This window comes from Podarcis filfolensis, assembly GCF_964270895.1.
Source record: "Podarcis filfolensis genome assembly, chromosome: 7".
NCBI lineage: Eukaryota > Metazoa > Chordata > Lepidosauria > Squamata > Lacertidae > Podarcis > Podarcis filfolensis.
In genome coordinates, this window is record NC_139603.1 from 50,232,482 (window position 1) to 50,250,424 (window position 17,943).

Here is a 17,943-nt window from a genome sequence, read left to right on the forward strand (position 1 = left end):
TAATTTGAGTTAAGGATGGCTGAACACATAACAAGAGACTGAGCAACGTTAAGCCATAAGTCACCTAAGCATGGTCATCCTTAATGAGAGAGTAAATTGTTTATTCCAACCGCCTTGTGTAGCATGTTCTATTTCTATCACAATCAACTTCACTTGTACTTTAAAATTCTGAAAACCATTGCAAGTTTGGCCAATAAAGAAGCTTATTTCAATTTTTTATTAGTTTTTGCATTTCACATTCATCTAAAAAACCATCTTCAAGCCTCATAGCACTATGAAGAAACAAAAAATAGTAAAAGTTGTCTTGTCTGAGGTGCAGGATGACTGGCGACACTCTGATATGAATTACCAAATAGCGGTAACAGGTAATGTATACTTGGGCCCAAATTGTACAATGTGAACATGTAGAAACCAGAGCTGTGTATGTGTAGCCCTCTCAAAACAAACAAACAAACAAACCAAACTGCAAGTTGTGTCAGTCACCTGTTCAGTGGAGAAAAGAGAAGGTGGGTTGTTGAGATAGACCTCAGTTTCCACTGCCAAAAAACTGATTTGGTGTGATTTTCAGCTTATTTGAGGATTCTACACATGCACAGATACTGCTGGACTGAGGAATTGCACATCCAGCATATAATCCCTTTAAAGATGCATGCAGAAGCCTACTTCTGTACATGTTTCGCACCCCCCCAAAAAAACCAATATCCTGAGATTTTAAAAATGAAAAATGAGTAACAGAAATCAGTAAAAATGCAGCATTATTAAAAGCAATCCACAGTTAAATCCTATCAACTATTTATGGAAGGCTTTCTGCAGTTTGTGGGGTATCATAACAGAGAAGGAAATTGCTGATACCTCCCCTACAACAAAAAAGAAATAGAAGACAGTTGGACACCAAAAGTGCTGAATTCAGCGGGTCTACTCTGAATGCGACTTAGTTGGATACCATCCTCAAGAAATTATAACTTGAGGATGGTATCCAACTAAGTCACATTCAGAGTAGACCCGCTGAATTCAGTAGACTTAAGCTGATTACATAGTAAAACAGCCCAAGCTGCAAAAGAAAAACAAACAAACTTTTTTTCTGAATGCTGTATGGAAAAGCACATGAATCCAACCTTTGAAAGGGAAACTTTGGAAGGGCATATTTTAAAGGTCTAACAGCCTATATTTCCATGCTATACTTTGCTGCATATTTTGTGATTTTAAACATCTGCTGGGATTTTCTCACTACTTGTCCCCAAAGTGGATCTTGGCATCCAATAATTCTTTTATACCTAGTTTTTTCCCCTTGTACCAATAGCTTCTTCCTAACAAACTATGGTCACTAGCCAACATGGATCCATGTAAGGTGAAACAAACTACATTCCAGTTTGGACATAATTACAAGACAAGGCTTCATGGCTTGCTGCTCCCACTCACACCAGGGTAGGGGTGAAGTCAAAGCAATCAGATAGTATGAACTACCATGCTCCTTGACCCTGATAAGCTATTAACCATGGAATAGTATTATGTGTAAACTAGCCATATATACCTCAGCAGTTCTAAACAGCATAGGAGTGATATAGTGTCCATGCTGAAACCTCTGATGATTTCAAAATTCAGGCCCACTTCACATCTTATTAATAAGTCAGGCTAAGCCAAAACATTGTTTAGCAAGACTGTGTGAATATGTGGACTCCTAGAAATGTCTAAACCATGCTTATAATTAAGCTCTCTTGAGACTAACCACAAGCTGCAGCCAATAACAAACTTTGGTTGGAGCTCATGTTTAGTCTGGACAGTGCTTAACCTAGGTTTGCCATACGTCAGGAAAATTCCCAACATGTCCTGGTTTTTTAGTGTAAAAATGGCATCGGGGGAAAATTTTGCCGAAACAGCAAAATGTCAAGGAAAACCCGGATGTATGTCAACGTGATGGAAAGAAAAAGCAGCAGAAACAGCTCCAAGAACTCCACCATTTGGGTTTGTTCAAAACAAAAGAAAAGCTCAACAACACTGCGGCAAGTATCAGGAATTTTACTTTTTGAAATATGGCAACTCTAGCTTAACCACGAGCCTGGATTCAGATGACATGCTAAGCCAAACCTTCTCATAACTCCACAAAGAAGCAAAATAAGTGGCTTCAGATCCTCTCCACTAGCCCACACTTTTACACTAAACCAATGTTTGGGTTAGTGAAATATGAATCAAGCTATTATATTTTAGGTCTATCTACACCTAAGACTTTTCAAGTGTACCCCTAAAGTTATAAAATATGAATGTCACAAACATGTTTACAAATATGAACATAATATAGGTACAAGTGTCTGGGATCCATCATTATCTACAGCTCCCTATTCATAAGCAAAACTGGGTTTGCCTCTGTGTAATATGTGAAATGCTTCAGAGACATGGGGGCTCTTGAATTAAATATTTCCAAATTCTGGAGATGGAAAAAATTCATCAGCATAACATAAATATTTGTTCCACTCAATTTTAATACCTGCTCAACTGTTTCTTTTGTGGGAGGTTGGCTTCTATGTTCACGTGTTATGTGAAGAACTTGTAAAGAAGGGATTGGATTAATGAAACAAAACAGAGAGAAGGGGCAATCTGCAAGAGAAAGAAGACAGCCGATGTGCAGGTCACAAAGTACAGAGCTGGAGTACTGCTTAGAAAAGAAGTCCTATTATTTTGGTTTTTCTGCAAGTTTTTTTTCAATTGGAGGTTTATGTGAGGATTCTAACAGCAGACAAATTAAAGGCAGTATTAAATGCTGAAGTGGAAATCTTACAAAAATGGAAAAGGAAACAAATAGGAATAATGTGTATCTTGTTCCCAATTCTTCTTGATTTTTCTTTTATATATGTAACTACAGTGTCCTTTCCTCACTTGTTTCTTTTTCAAAAGTTAATACTTGTGTCTTAAAATTATTTCTTCTTTCACTTTGTGCAGCTACTTCCTTGACAGCCACACTACATTTTTCATTCACCTTTCATTCTTTTATGAACATGAAATAGCCAGGCCAACACAACTGATTTCACCTATTGGTTTGATTATGCTATCCTTGTTAAGTCACTTAACTGGATCCCAAGTGCTTTTGCAACATTTTAAAGTATTTTCCTTTCATGTTGCTGTATCCCTGCTTCAGATTACTGATACAAACAATACACCAACATTTGTGTTTGTTTTAAAGCAAAAGCAGCCTCAGGAGGCTGCAATTCTGAACACAGAAACAATAAAACTTTGCTTAGCCCTTTGTCCATTGACAGTGCACACCACGGTCCTACCCCACCCACAGCCACCATCAAATCATCCATAGAAATGATTTCCTTAGCAAGGTTCTCTTAGAAATATGATATGGAAACTTCCTCTTGCAGACCTGGAGGTTGCACCCTTATGATTGCCATTACCTTTTAAAAAAAATGTTTTTGGGGAAAAGAACCATCAACCATGTCTTTTCTTCACTGTCTTTCTGAGTCACCAGCTTTTGCCTCAGGCCAAAGCTGTACAGAAAATTTGTACCGTGTAATCTTGATTTATCATTAAATATTTTGTTTAGACAAACATTAATAGATGCTTCTTTCTTTCTTTCTTTCTTTCTTTCTTTCTTTCTTTCTTTCTTTCTTTCCTTCCTTCCTTCCTTCTTTCCTTCCTTCCTGTGGGACTACACAAGTAGGTAGGTGAGTTTAATTTCTTGAACCCTTTCAAATGAATCTCTCACACAAATACTGGAGCCAGTTTCATTTTCTTGGCCTCCACAGGCTCAGTGTATCACACTTCATTCAGGATTTACCCCAGGCAGCATGGTGACCTACTCAGAAAGCCTTGGCAATTCTCTATTTGGAAATCCTAGCTCTAGGCACAGAAGAGTGTACAAAACTCCAGCCCTGGTTGGACATTCAAACTCATGTCATTACAATTACATGAAGCTAGAGTGAGGCTGTGGCTGCTCTATCACAGGCACACACACTGAGGGGCATGACTGTAGAGGAGAGGCAGCTTTCCAAAGAGTTATCCATCCGTTGTTCATCAGTGTTAGAAACTGAGATATGAAAGCTAGGAGCTAAATGGCACCTTAAACCTAGGTGATGGGCGCAAGAACGGAATGTCTAGGCACGCTTTTTTAATAACAAGAATTCAAAGCTAAAAATGAATGAACTGCAGCTAAAATATTATGTTCATTTTTCACATGGTTTAGTCCTTCCTCTGCCCACCCCCTAATACTCCTAAGGGGGTCTCTTCTCCAGTCTCCAGAAAGCAGCTGGAAGTGGGGAGGCAGAAAAATGTCCTCCTTTCCTTCCATCCTGCAGTTTTATTCTGAAATCTTAGGCACAGTTCCCTGTCGCAAAAAGTGCCAAGAACAATGGGAGTTTCAAACTCTGCTTGTCATGATGTGGAACCCTGTGCAATCAGGGAACCATGTCATGGAGAAAGCCTAGACACACAGAGCTGGCTCCTCACAACAGATGTGCCCTCCCAGGGAATGGACAGCAGCAGTGTGAGGGGCTGACAGAGATGTGATGGCAGAGATGGGCCCACTCCCCAACTCTATATACTGCTAGCTAGACTTGGAAGAGTGTGCCCAACTTCACAGACATATAACAGGCTGCATTTATTCATTGTATTGCAATACACTATTTTTATTTGATATAGCTATTTAGCTAGGATTGGTTCCTAAAGTGCCCTATGACTAAAATCCACAGTAAGGATTTTTACTGTGGATTTTTGCTACCATATTATTACTGATATGTTGGTGTGGTAGGGGCAGTCTCCTCTGGTTCCTGGCAGTTAGTGATAAACTCTGAGTTCCAGGAGGGAGTAAAATCAGAGGTTGGGTGATGCTGGTAACAAATGCCAACCCACAGAAGTTTTCTGGCCCCTCAATGTGTTATTTAGTATTCATTTTATTTCTATATTTATTTATTTATCCTGCCTTTCTTCCAACATGGAATTCCAGGTGGCATAAATGGGGGTTTCCGGACAGCCTCCCACCCAGGAACTGACCAGACCCAGACCTGGAACTGCTTTAGCTTTAGCAAGGTGACCAAACTACATGCCCTGAGGCTATGCTCTTGTACGTACATATGAGTCGGAGAGGTAGGATGTATTATACTAACACTATTTACAGTGGTGAACAATTCAAAAATTTCTTGGCAAGTTGCCTGCTGTACATTTACCTTTTAGGCAGTTTAATAGGATTTTTGGGTTGTTGTTTTTTTAAAAAAAACCCTCTCGTGAACTGGATATACAAGTTTTCACTTTCCCTATTAGTCAGATTCTTGCTGATTGTACTGTCTCACCATTACTTCAGGTTTGTACAGAAAATTCACATCACAGTGTCCTGGAGAAAACACTGTCTTTGATCGTAGTGTCTGAGATCTGACATCATGGAGAGCTGTGCTTTAAAGAACATGAATGCTTCTCTCCTCCCTATCTGTGAAGGGAGCAAGCTGGTACGTGATCAGAAATTATGCAGTCCTGATTTATCTCCTTAATTTGCTCTATTGAAACACTGCATATATTGCACCCCAAATCCCATCTTAAGTTTATCAAAGTCTCATAGGAATTCTAAAAGTAATGTTTGTTCCTTTGTTATGGCTGGTTATCCATTTCCCTCTGAGGCTTCTAAAAAAAAAAAAAAGTCTGCTGTCTCAGCCATTACTTTCTCCAGCCTCCCCCTCCAGCCTCCCCCTGATCAGTCAGCTTCTGTTAATCTTGGCAGGGTTTATTTGAGCTAAATCAGTTATCTCCCTTCCAATGACACAGCAAGAGATATATGCTACTAGAAATATTTGGAGCCATCTTCCTGAAAATGTTCCAGGGTAACAAATAACTTAGCTGCAAATCCAATGCCAAGAAATACTTTTTTGTTCTTTAAAATGACTCCTAGTTTTAAAAACCAGTGACAGAGATTATTATTATTTATTGAACAGCTGACAGCATTTCTATGGGGCGTTTCTGCTATGTTTTTGCATATTTGATTACTTTTGATATTTGATTACTCTGCATGGATTGTGCCAACCATAAACTGTTGTGCTATTTTGAAGTTAGGGATTTATTATGCCACTGTGACTGCCGTTTCTCCTGATGACCTCCAATGACTATTGCCAAAGAGCACTGGTTGTTTGGGGGAAAGCTTCAGGGTTGGGGCTGTTATTTTGAATCTGAAGTTTATCTATTCTAGGCGATGTGGATATATGGGGCCAGAGGACAATATTTAATTTATTAAGTCCAAAACAGTTGGATGGCACCTTGTACACCTCCTTCCAGCAGCTCTTGCAGGCAAGCTGGTGCCAAACGTATAGGTCTGCTTTCTTTTAGACCACATCAGTGAGGCTGAGGGAGGGGTTGTTGTCTGGGCAGCCCAGGACCTCTATACATACTGCCCAGCCTTGCACCCAGGAGAGGTGCTGCTAACACAGCAGTTTGACTTCATCACTGGAGGCACATTCCATTGTCTCTTGAGACAGACAGATGCCAACATATAGTGATCATCTGACCAGCTTGCGCCAACTTTTTATGAGCAAATTTCCAAATATCGTTGATGTCTTCCAGCAAATTTTCACAGAACTCAGGCCCTATTTGATAACTTATACAATTAATATACAACACAATCAGCACACCTTGGCTGGTTTGATAGTCAGTGCAAAGCGGCTAAGAAAGTTCTGGCTAAGGCAGTTAGGGATTCACATCAGAGGAATCCATGGAAAATTTGATCAAACTTAGATTGGAATACAAGAGTCTGATCAAGAACAAGAAAGCTGAATATATGAAACCCAGTGTCAGGAATTGGGACTAGCAGTAATGGAACAGAGGAAAGACAAAATCTGGGAACTGGGTTGTAGCTCTGAGCTCCTCAGGAAAAAATACAAGATACATATATGATTCATAGATAAAATTTATCTCCATGTTTTTTGGTCTACTTGGTAGAGAGACATCTCTAAACACTGCACAGCTCACACAAAGAGTACAAAATAGGAGCAGCAGATAATCCAGGTGGGTTCAGTAGATGATCACAGTGAGGTATTTCATATATACAAGAACTGTGTCAAAATGCTTGTGATAGCTTGCCGGTCTCATCTCCCACTTTCAGTCCCACAATAATCACCTTACTACTTGACTTATTATGACATATTTATAGTACTTGACCTCAGAAGGCAGATGTTGTCTCACATGGTTCTTTCTCTACACAGAAAAGCAGCTTCAAATTAATACGTTTGGCAGAAGGCCATTCATTTGATACAGAGTGTTATAGTTCAATAACAAGGGATACTGGCAGCAAACTAAACAGCAAACTAAGGTAAGCTGAAGGATCTGAATGTGCTTAGTGGGTTCTTTTTGGCTTGTTTGTTTTACTCCCCCTTTTCACTTGAACAGCAGGCCTCCATTCAGCTCCATTTCAAAGTTTTGCCTTGTGAGATGGAAGGCAACAAGCATAAGTATGCTGCATAGGGATGAGCAGGGTGGCAAAATGGGGAAGTGGGAGCATTCAAGTGGGTCCTTAGAGGTTAAAGGAACCTCTAAATATATATAGGAATTGTGGAATCATAGAATTGTAGAGTTGGAAGGGACCACAAGGGTCATTTAGTCCAATCCCCTGAAATGCAAGAATATTTTGCCTAACATGGGCCTCGAACCAATGACCCTAAAATTAAGAAAGTCATACTCTACTTGAATGCTCTACCAACTGAACTATGAGAAACTTGCCTTTTCTTTTTAAAGCAAGCTCAACAGTCTCCAAACCCAATGGGGCTGAGGTCTGTACCAGGGGAATATTTAGGTACTTAAAGGTTTGGAGGGCATGGACCCCTTGACACAAAGTTAAATAAGAGCACCATATGCTAATGTGTATAGATGCAAATTCAGAATTTAAATGTCAGAGAAGGCAAGTCAGCCTATTTCTCATCCAAATCGCCCTGTGTAAATTATTCAATTAATTTGCACCCTACCCAGAGCACCTAAAATCAGTCCTCCTTCAATTCTTTTACTCCCAGTTAATTTCCCAATATATCTTTATCCAAATCAGTTAAATTCCCTTTCAAATTACCCTCAAATTATCTCTCTAAACACATTTATTCTTCCAAATTAATATCCTACCCAAATCGACCCTTTACAATTCCATTTCCCCCAAAATCATTACCCACAGAGAAATGCTTGGGGCACTTAGAAAAAGATTTGGAGCTCAAGCCCCATGAACCCAACTCTAGTGGAGCCCCTGGTCTGGACATACATGTTGCCCGCTTACTGCCAGTGTATGTTGCCAGCATGAGAGCAGCATTCAGGCACAAACCCTCCACCAGTAGGCTTGCATGGTATATGTTATCAGCTATTGCCTCCAAGACCAATTTCCTTCCAACAGGAATCTTTAAACTGAGAAGAGGACCCTTTCTGCATAGTGTTGTGGGGGAAATACAACTGGCTTGCAAGAACATGCAGCTTCAAACCCAATTCCCTCTCCCCTCACACTTGCACCCAAACCAAACAGGAGAACGGGTCTCCAAAGCCCCTCATCTCAAGCAAGTGCCAGGCGCTCCCCTTCCTTAGTTAATATTTGATTATGGTGCCTATAAAGAGCAGTGAGCATACACAGACTGCAACTAGGATTTCAACCATACTTACATCTCATAACTACACACAGATAAATAAAGTCTGCCCCTTGGAAAACAGAGTGGCAAAACTTGATTGAACTTTAGAATGATAAAAATGATAAAAAGTGCTTTATTGGCCATTGACAATTATATGCCTTCATGCAACGGACTTTGCAGTAAGTCTAACTTGACAAGTATCAATATCTAGCTTTTTAAAAAAATATAAAAAAGCACTCTAGTGAAGTCCATTGTGTGATGGACACTTTTAGACAACTAAGTTCTACTCAGTGGTGCAAGAGGCAAAGAATTACAGAGTTCTGGATAAACATGTAAACCATTGTCTTGAAGTATCCAACCTGATTTCCATTGCACAGTCACTGTAACTATCAATATGTGAGACATTAAAAAAGAGCTCATGCACCCAGGCAAATGGTAGTGAGCTGCAAGAACAGGTGGGAGGAAGAGGTATCATGGTCCTTTCTTGCTAAGACTTCCTAGTGAACCAAGATTAGTAGAAAAACCTAAAGAGCCCTTTCAAACATCCAACTTCTCCCATTTGCTGAAAGGCAAAAGTGATACCATTTGCCTGGAGAGAGCTGTTTCATTTTTCTCAGTTTATGGGGAAAGTATGGGAACAAAGTAAACTCTCCATCTTTTATTCCAATTCTTTCAACTCACAGCTCTAAAATGTAATTGAAAATGCAAAGGAAATTATCATCTTTAAAACCAGTCACCAAGAAAACCATAAACTGTAATGCAAGGAAGAGTCTCTGCCACCAGGACACTGATGACTGGTTGCTAGTCAAATAAGGGGGAAAGCTGAAGTTGATGCTTTATTATTACCTCGAGCAAGCCATATAAACATTACAATCTCCATGTTAGCATTTGCCTCTTCATTCAGCAACTGAGAGTTAATGCAGAAGCCCAATTCAGAAGTAACAAAATCATGGTTTGTCAATACATGCATGATCCTCATAACTGTACTTTATCCCTTACTCCTTTGTGTGTAACAAGATTTAGCTTTGATTCACAGTTTGTAACAAACTGTGGTTTCCTATTTCATCTGAACACGAGAGTTTTGTTTGTAGAAATCATAATAAGGTAACAAATCAGGATACTGAAACAAAGCATAGTGTGCTATCTTGGTTTGTTAACAAATTGTGGTTTGAATGAACCACAGTTTCTCATATTCAGACAAAACAGGAAACTGCTGCTTGTTACAAACTGCAAATGGAAACTTTAAATCTCCTCCCCTTGTGTGTAAAGCAGAGAGGGCAAATCATGCATGTTATATGCAGCACTTTACAGGGTATAAAGCTGTACTTCTTTATACAATTCTTAGGATTAAGTTCCACTAAACTCTGAAATTTTATGATTTCTTTCTTATGGAAAAATACATTTTCCATATTTTTTAGAACAAACATTTACATTTTATGGGTGAAAAGTATATCTTACTTTACTACTGATTCTCTAGAACTAGCATATTGGTATGATCTATATAATGCATTTGAAATGTAATAAATGTTGGCTATGGTCTTGCATCCATTGAAGGATTTCATTTTGAGACAGACCATCATCAAAGGTATTATAGTTTCAAATATGTGCACTTGTTTTGCAGCAGTGATAACAGTATTATCTTATTTTAGGGCTGCAATACAAAAGATACATAAAATTACTACTTCCAGAGAGCAACTTGAGAATCATAATTCAGGCTTTTGGCTATTTACCCTTTCTCTTTAGTGGGAGTTTAAAGTTTGCAAATAGGGCAAATCCCAAAGCATCTGCATGCAATAGTTTTAAGTAGTGCATTAGGAACAAAAGTGTAATTTTAAGCAAATCAGGAAGACAGTTATCAAATTATGCTAAAGGCCTGATACAGCCCCCATTAAAGTAAATGGGAGTCTGCAGCAGGATGTTAATCAGTCTTTAAGAGCAGGTGTGTTAATTCTATGTTTCTTCATTATAGAGTACTAAGCAGATGTCTATGCCACTTAACTATTTACCTCTCAGAAAGAAACTAGTCTCTTTTAAAAAGAACCATATTCATAAGTATCCCTTATCAACATCTCATAAAACATTTCATGTAGTTCTAATTTACCTATGTCATTATTGCTCCCTAGAAACCAATAATCATGTCTGGAAATCATTCTCTATATTCATTTCTATCTATCAGACTACTTTATTCAATAAGTTTTAAATATGCTTTCCCCCAAATAATTCCAAATAATGTTCCCATGCCTTTTAAAGAATCTATTTCATTTAATGTTAAGCTTTCAAGGATCATCATTTGTTTAGTTTAAAATTTTATATTTCATTTCTTCAGTTTTAATTAAGTCACATGAAACAGTTAAAAAACCTTAATCGGGTGCATATAAAATTTGCTTTGCTTATGAACATCTTTGATTTATTTATCTTTTTGTGTATATGCTAGACAGTATCGTGGAATAATTATGGAATATTAAAGAAAGTCAAACTATCAAGATACAAGAGTAGATCATTAATGGATATCAATGATAATATCCAGAGTAAAGTTTTAATATGACTACAGAGTTTAATTTGTTTTAATACTCTCAATATGTCCATACAATGTTATATGTGCAACAAACAAGTTAAATCAGTATTCACATTTGAGTACAAAAGTGAGAAATACTGGGTTGTAGCCAATGTTAGCCCTATTCAGTGTTGACCCATTGAAATTAATGGGCTTGACTAACTTAGGCCCATTAATTTTAATGGGTCTACTCTGAATATAGCATAGATGGATTCAACCCATAGTTCCATAACACTGCAAGCCCATACATATCTACTCAGTAGGAAGCCCCATTTAGTTCAGTGGGGTTTACTCCCAGGTAAGCAGGTATAGGATTGCAGCCTTAATGACTACAGAATAAGGTCAGACTATGTCTGTTCTGTGCATTTTTTGCTTAAAGGAAAAAGATAGCTTCCAGCTGCAGAAGTATCAGCATCCCTGACACCTGTAAACATTCAGTGGTCAGAACACCACTACATATCCTTCAAATGATATGGACCAGTGAAGCTGGAAGGTATCTGCACTGAACCAAACAGCCTGGTATCTCAGCAATCCACCACAACACAAACCCCATCATGTACCAGGTGGTGTGCAGAATTGAGGCTGAAGTAGGTAATGTAGTATGTATTTTGAAAGCCAGAATATTATCCTAGAGACAGTTGCCAGACATGTTACTGTTAAGGCCTCAAATGTGCTTTTATATTTCTTAGTGCTCCTGTTACATTTTTTCCTAATACTTGATACTAAGATACACTAAAGTGTAGCTAGATATTTTACAAAGCCTCTCTAGAGACAAAGAAAGCCAGAAGCTCTGCAGCTATCATCTGCTAAAGTTAAATGTTTAAGTTAAACATGGAGTTTTTGTTAAGTTCTGCACAGGGAAATAAAACACCATAATATGCAAAACACTATGGATCTCACAACACTCTTTCCCATCATGCCACTTTAATAACAATTCACTGTTAACCATATATTAAAAAGACAAAATAAAAGTTTTGTGACATGTCTAGACTTTCAGACAGTTTGATATTAATACATACAACAAAAAAGAGGCATAGCTACACACAAAAATATAATATTAAACACTTTCTCTTTCATTTCCCATAGTAGCAATTTAAAATATTTTTTTATGGATTTTGCCCTTTGTTTTCAACATTATGGTTCATTCACTCACTTAACAGGAAAATATATATGATGTCACAAACACAAACAGTATGACATCATGACTATTCCTGGGCAATACCTGCATTTTATCAAGGACAGTATTATGAGTAAGCATAGAAAGTACTTTAAGAGCTACATGTAAACCCAGACATCTGCACTGTATTTGGATTGTTTTATAAAACAGGTGAAACATTAAACTGGGAATAATGTGAAGCATGTTAATGATTAACACATTTTAAGTTGTACTTTTTGCTGTTAAATATAACTTGTACATTGCATTGTAGTATCATGGGAACAGAGCATTATATCAGAAAGAATTGTGGTAACTTCCACAGTAGAAAGATGAGGAGCTGGCAAGATACCATCCCTGTAGAAAGGGCCCAAGGAGATCATAATGGGATTTAAAACTGATGCTACTAAGCCATGGCTGTTTGCCCATCCAATTTTCTCCCCATATTGTATTTTAAGAGACATCTCCTAAATTATCCAGCACATTCCACATTCCCTTGACACCAGTCTTGCTTGCTGTGCACCGCACCTCTAACAAGTACTGTAGTTCAGTGACTGGGCAGCTTAACACTTAAGGAGAACATCACAACCTGTTACTGAAGTTTTCCTTCCCTTTTTCAAAACTGTATTCTCCTTTTGTGCTCCCCTCCCCTAAACAGTGGCGTAGCGTGGGGGGTGCAGGGGGGGCGGGCCGCACCGGGCGCAACATCTGGGGTTAGGGCAAATCCACGGGTTAGGGGGCGCAAATCCACGGGTTAGGGGGCGCAAATTACTTGCCTTGCCCCGGGTGCTGACAACCCACGCTACGCCACTGCCCCTAAATCAAAATATTTAAATAAATTTTAAAAGTACTTTGCTTTCTTCAAAACACTTCACCGTGGGCTGTATCAACAAAGCATCTTCCAGAAAAGTGTGGGTGCAATTCCTCATACATTTTGACAGGTCTCGAACAGGGCAAGTTATTTGCTCGAACTTTCCCTACAGCCCGAACTTTCATCCAAGTGCATCACACAAGGAACTGACCTGTATCCTTTATCACAAGCTCACCCACAAGAGCACAAGCAGAAATCCACAGCACAATCCTATATAGGTCTACTGAGAAATAAGTCCCTATGTGACTTCCTTCCACATAAGGGTTCAGCTTCAGTTGTCTGCAAACTTTCTGCACGTGTTATTGATGCAGTAGGAAGTGACTATCCAAAACAGCTGCAGCATCTTTAAAGGGCCCCAAATATCTAAGCCATGGCTCCTTTTTGAGCCATGATATCCCTGTGGCTGTTGCTATAGTGCCCCCCCCAATATATATTTCCTCTCTATTTTCATCCAGTGCCTATGGGAGGGTGTGTTCAACCCACCGCCTCAGCCAGGCGCTGTCCCTGTTTTGCTCACAGCTCTGTAGTGCTGAAGTCAACTTTTGAACCTCAAGTTTCATGTACACACGCAGCTAATCCGATGCAAAGTATGAGGCTTTATCTGACTTGGACCCCCCGCCCGCCCGCCCGCTTCGCCTTCTCTTACTTACCTGCTGGCCAGGCTCTGCCTGCAGTGCTGCCTGAAGGGCATCAGGTGGTAGTTCATGGCGTCCAGAAGCAGCTTCTGGCAGACGGGGTCGGTCCGCATGAAATCCACCGACTGGACCCGCTCGACGAGCTCCGGGGCCGGGATGAGGGCGAAGCGCAGGCGCTTCATGAGGTCCGGCGCGTACTGCATGCGGGTCTCTCGGTCGTGCTCCAGCCACAGCACGGACATCTGGAAGAGCGCCAGCTCCGACTCCACGGGGGGAGGCAGCGAGTCCAGCAGGGCGCGCATCTCCTCGAAGTTGAGCAGCAGCACGTCCTCCACCAGGTACTTGTTGGCCAGCTTCTTGGTCTCCTCGAGGCCGTGCAAGGCGGCGATCTTGCACACCTGCTTGTAGTTCTGCACCGAGATCTGGTCGTTGAGGAACTGCACGCACAGCTTGGTGACCTGCGGGATGTGCAGGATCTTGCTGACCGACAGCACCTCCTCCACCGTGTCCAGGGACAGGGTCACGTTGGCCGTGTACAGGTACTCGAGCACCAGGCGCAGCCCGATCGACGAGCAGCCCTGCAGCACCAGGTTGTTGATGGCCCGCGGGCTGGCCAGCAGCTTGTCCTCCGGGGACGAGGAGGGCGTGCCGGACTCTTCCTGCTGCTGCTGCTGCTGCTGCTGCTGCTCTTTGGAGGGTAGGCCGTCCTGAGCACCTGGTCCGACGCCCAGCGGGTGGTGGTGGTGGTGCCCACTCCCCCCGCCGCCGCCTCCTCCGCCTCCGCCTCCTCCTCCTCCGGCGGTGCTGGAGAAGAGCGATCGGAAGTACTGCGAGCACGAGGCCAGCACGGCCTTGTGGCAATGGAACTGCTGGCCTTGCGCCGTCAGGGTCACGTCGCAGAAGAGCTGCTTCCTCCACAGCAGGTTGAGGCCGTGGAGCAGGTTGTCGCTATGGCTCGGGTCGAAGGTAGACGTTCGGTCCCCGGACCTGGACATGGCGGGCAACCTCAGCGCACCTGACTGGAAAGCCTCCTCCGACCTGGGCAAAGAGGGGGCAAGGCGGGGTGGGGTGGGGTGAGGAAACGAGTGGTTGAGAGGCTGGGGGTGGAGGGGGGCACACAAGAACAAACGCGGAGCTTTTACAGGCCTGGCGTGTCCATCCTTATCGCAAGCGCCGAGACGCGTCCTGCTCAGCCGCCCCCGCCGCCGCCACGGCGGGCTTGGGGCTGCTTAAAACTCTCGGTGTGCTGCCCTCCCCCCGCCATGGGGCTTGGGCTTTCATCCCCAGCAAGCGCTGCTGCTGCTGCTTCCCTCCCGAAATGGCGGGGGGTGGGGGTGGGACACGGCTCGTGGGCAACTACTTTCTTTCAACCCGGGAGGAGCGGAGGAGGCGCGCGCGCCACTTGCGCGCCACACTGCTGCTGCTGCTGCTCCCTTCGCAGGAGGCGGGAAAGGAAGGTGGGGTAGAGTTTGGGCTTGTACGGCAAGCGGCGGAAACTCTCAGAGAAACTATCCAGACGAAAGAGAGGGCGGGCGGAAAAACCACGCAGCCCTTGCCAAAGTCGAGGGCGGCCAGGCCGCTATTTCAGACAGCCTGCCTGAAGATGCCCCTGTCGGATGCCCCTCCCCTTCCCCAAACTGCGCCTTTCCCGCCTTTGCGAGGGACGGCGTCTGCAGAACCGCCAGACGCTTCGCCTTGAAGCAGCACCGCGAGGGCGGGGGGGGGGGGGGAAGGAAGGAATGTCCTCGTCTGTGAGAGAGGAGGAGAGGAGAGGGGGCAGCGGTGTGCACCCAACTCCGGCCGCCTCTCGCTGCGCGTGCTGCACTGCATTGGGCAAAGCGGGGAGAGAGGCAGGCCGAGCCGAGTCCCCCGCCAGAATCTGGCGTTGATTCTGCGCGGGTTGCTTTTCCTGTGGGCGGAAGGCGGCGCCGCTTTAACTCCGGCAACTCTGGGAAGTTCGAGTGGGGAGGTGGGTGGATGTGAAGGGGGGAAAGAGAGAGATTGGGGGGCATGAGGGAAGGAGAAGGAAGAGGCGGGCGGGGAAAAGTGCCCCTGCGCCGCCAGGAGCCGGAGCTCCCCAAGCCAAAGTCGCCTGGACTCTGAGGGCGGCGGCGGCTGAGGGGAATCAATACACCGAGCCTTAACCTGGGAGTTGCACCTGCTCGCGCTGAGGGGAAAGAGACCCGCGCTGGCCGTCGCCCGCCTCCGGCAGAGCCGAGCCCTCCGCGGCAACAGCCAGCGCCGCCGCCGCCGCCGCCACGGCTTCTCTGCGGGATCCCGGCGAGGGCTGCTACTTCCATTGTAGCTTCCCCTTCTGGTGGGCAGCGCTTGCAGTCTTCGCCTGTGGCCAGGTGGCAGGGAGGTCCCCTTCCCCGGTCACTTCCCTTGCCTCCCAACAGTCGGGGTTTCAGAAATCTCCAAGAGCCTCTCCCTTTAAGTGGACCCGGTCATTCCTCTCCCCCCCCTTCACACACACCTCTCATCCGCCCTCCCCTTCTTTCTTCCTCCTTTGACCATTTCTTGCAATCGGAGTTTATTCTCCAAAGACGTGCGTGTAACACAAGTGCACCCCCCCGATCGCCACATACTTCTAATCCCACGGAAACCACACGCGCACACACACACACACACACACGCCCCGTTTTCACGACAATAAACAAGCCACGAGAGAGAGAGAAAATACTCAAGACGGATAGACCGAAGGCCAGAAACTTACCTGCTCCACAACCAGCTGCCAAAGTAAAGGTTCACTTAAGCTCCCCCCCTAAAAAAAAAAATCAATTGTCCTTCCTTTTTAAAGGTTTGATCGCTCCTTCCAAAAACAAAAAAACAAAACAAAAAAACCTTCTGGTGCCCAACTCCAAGCAGTCACTCTTTACAATTTATTTTGTCGTACATCATTTGATCACCATGAATTAGCAACAGCAAGAAAATGTACGAGAGGGAGAAGGGGAGAGAGAGAAAGAGAGAGAGAGAGCGCGCGCAGAGCTTTCTGCAAGAGAAGAAGAAGAAAAAATGTACGTGTGACAAATTATGCTACCAAGAAACAACACATCATTATCCTTGGGCCTGGGGCTCAGTGAGTCGTAACGAGAGTAATAGGAAATCCACGGTTGGGGAGAGAAACGGTCGTGCATGGCCGGTGGAGAGAGACCATACAGGGGGATGGATGCTGGAGAGACTCGCAAAATTATGGCTCAAGGCTATTGTAAAAATTGTCGAGCGTAAATGACTGCGATTTCAAACATCTTTGGAAGAAAGAAGGGGAGAAAGCGACCCCCTCCTCTGCCTCTCTCTCTCTCTCCTCTCTCTCGTCTCTCTCTCTCTATAAAGAACCGTCAAGTTTTAGTGCGCATTGCTAATTAGTCAATTTCTCTCTGCCTTCACAGGCTGGCGACTTTGCTGCTGAGCTGAAACTGCTAATTTCTGTGACCAGCTTTTTTTCTTAGCTGTGATCTGGATGAATGAGTAGCTGTCTCACAGAGATGACAAAAATAAACTCTAATCCCCCCAAAAAAATTTCCACTACATCTTTCTCATGCATAGATTTATGATCTTCAAGCGCCCAGTGCAATATGCAAACTTTTGTGTCTGCACAGAATGGTGTTGGATTCATACTGCACTATATTTGTTTTCTGCCTCCCCTCCCCTCCCTAGCTGCCCCATGTGATGGAAATGTCTGGTCTCAGTACAAGAGATATTGTCACCCCCCCAACCCTCTGTTATTAGTTTGACAGGGTACACCCTCCATTCATGCATATGTGAAGGAGAGAGATGAAGAAGCAGAGGTAAAGTGAGGCTAGTGCATAATATTAGTACTATAGCTGTTGCTTTTTCTTTGATTCATCTGCACCACCTACAATTTATGCTCTTGTTTGAAAGCATATTTTCTCTGTCATTTTGTCTGGTTAGACAACTGTCTCTGTGCTTCACTGTCAGCTCCTCAGCAGAGAAAAGGTTCAGAAGTCACTTTTTATTGTCAGATTAGCATATTGCCAGATTCGCCTTCCAGTTTAGAGACTTTGCAGTGCAGAAGCCTGACCCAAACCGCAGGAAAACAACTACTCTTTAGCAAGAGGAGCCTTTCAACTTTTTGCCTGATCTAGAGATTCTTATGAACTTGCACCACTCATTTCCTAGGGCGAGGTAGGAGGTGGTGGTGG

The 17,943-nt window shown here is 43.2% G+C and overlaps 1 protein-coding gene across 2 annotated transcripts in view; it reads right to left on the minus strand.

The window, feature by feature from the left end:
• KLHL14 (kelch like family member 14) overlaps positions 1 to 17,304 on the minus strand; it is a 62,594-nt gene extending 45,290 nt beyond the window's left edge. The window contains exons 1-2 of one of the 2 annotated variants that reach the window (XM_083622990.1): positions 16,497 to 17,304; positions 13,796 to 14,818 (exon numbers count right to left, since the gene is read on the minus strand). In XM_083622990.1, the coding sequence (XP_083479116.1) occupies positions 13,796 to 14,775 (980 nt within the window). In that variant the 5' untranslated portion in view covers positions 14,776 to 14,818; positions 16,497 to 17,304. Of the gene's footprint in view, positions 1 to 13,795; positions 14,819 to 15,938; positions 16,250 to 16,496 lie in introns of those variants that run through there. The other variant, XM_083622991.1, reaches the window with a different exon arrangement.
• Between the last annotated feature and the right edge of the window lie 639 nt (positions 17,305 to 17,943).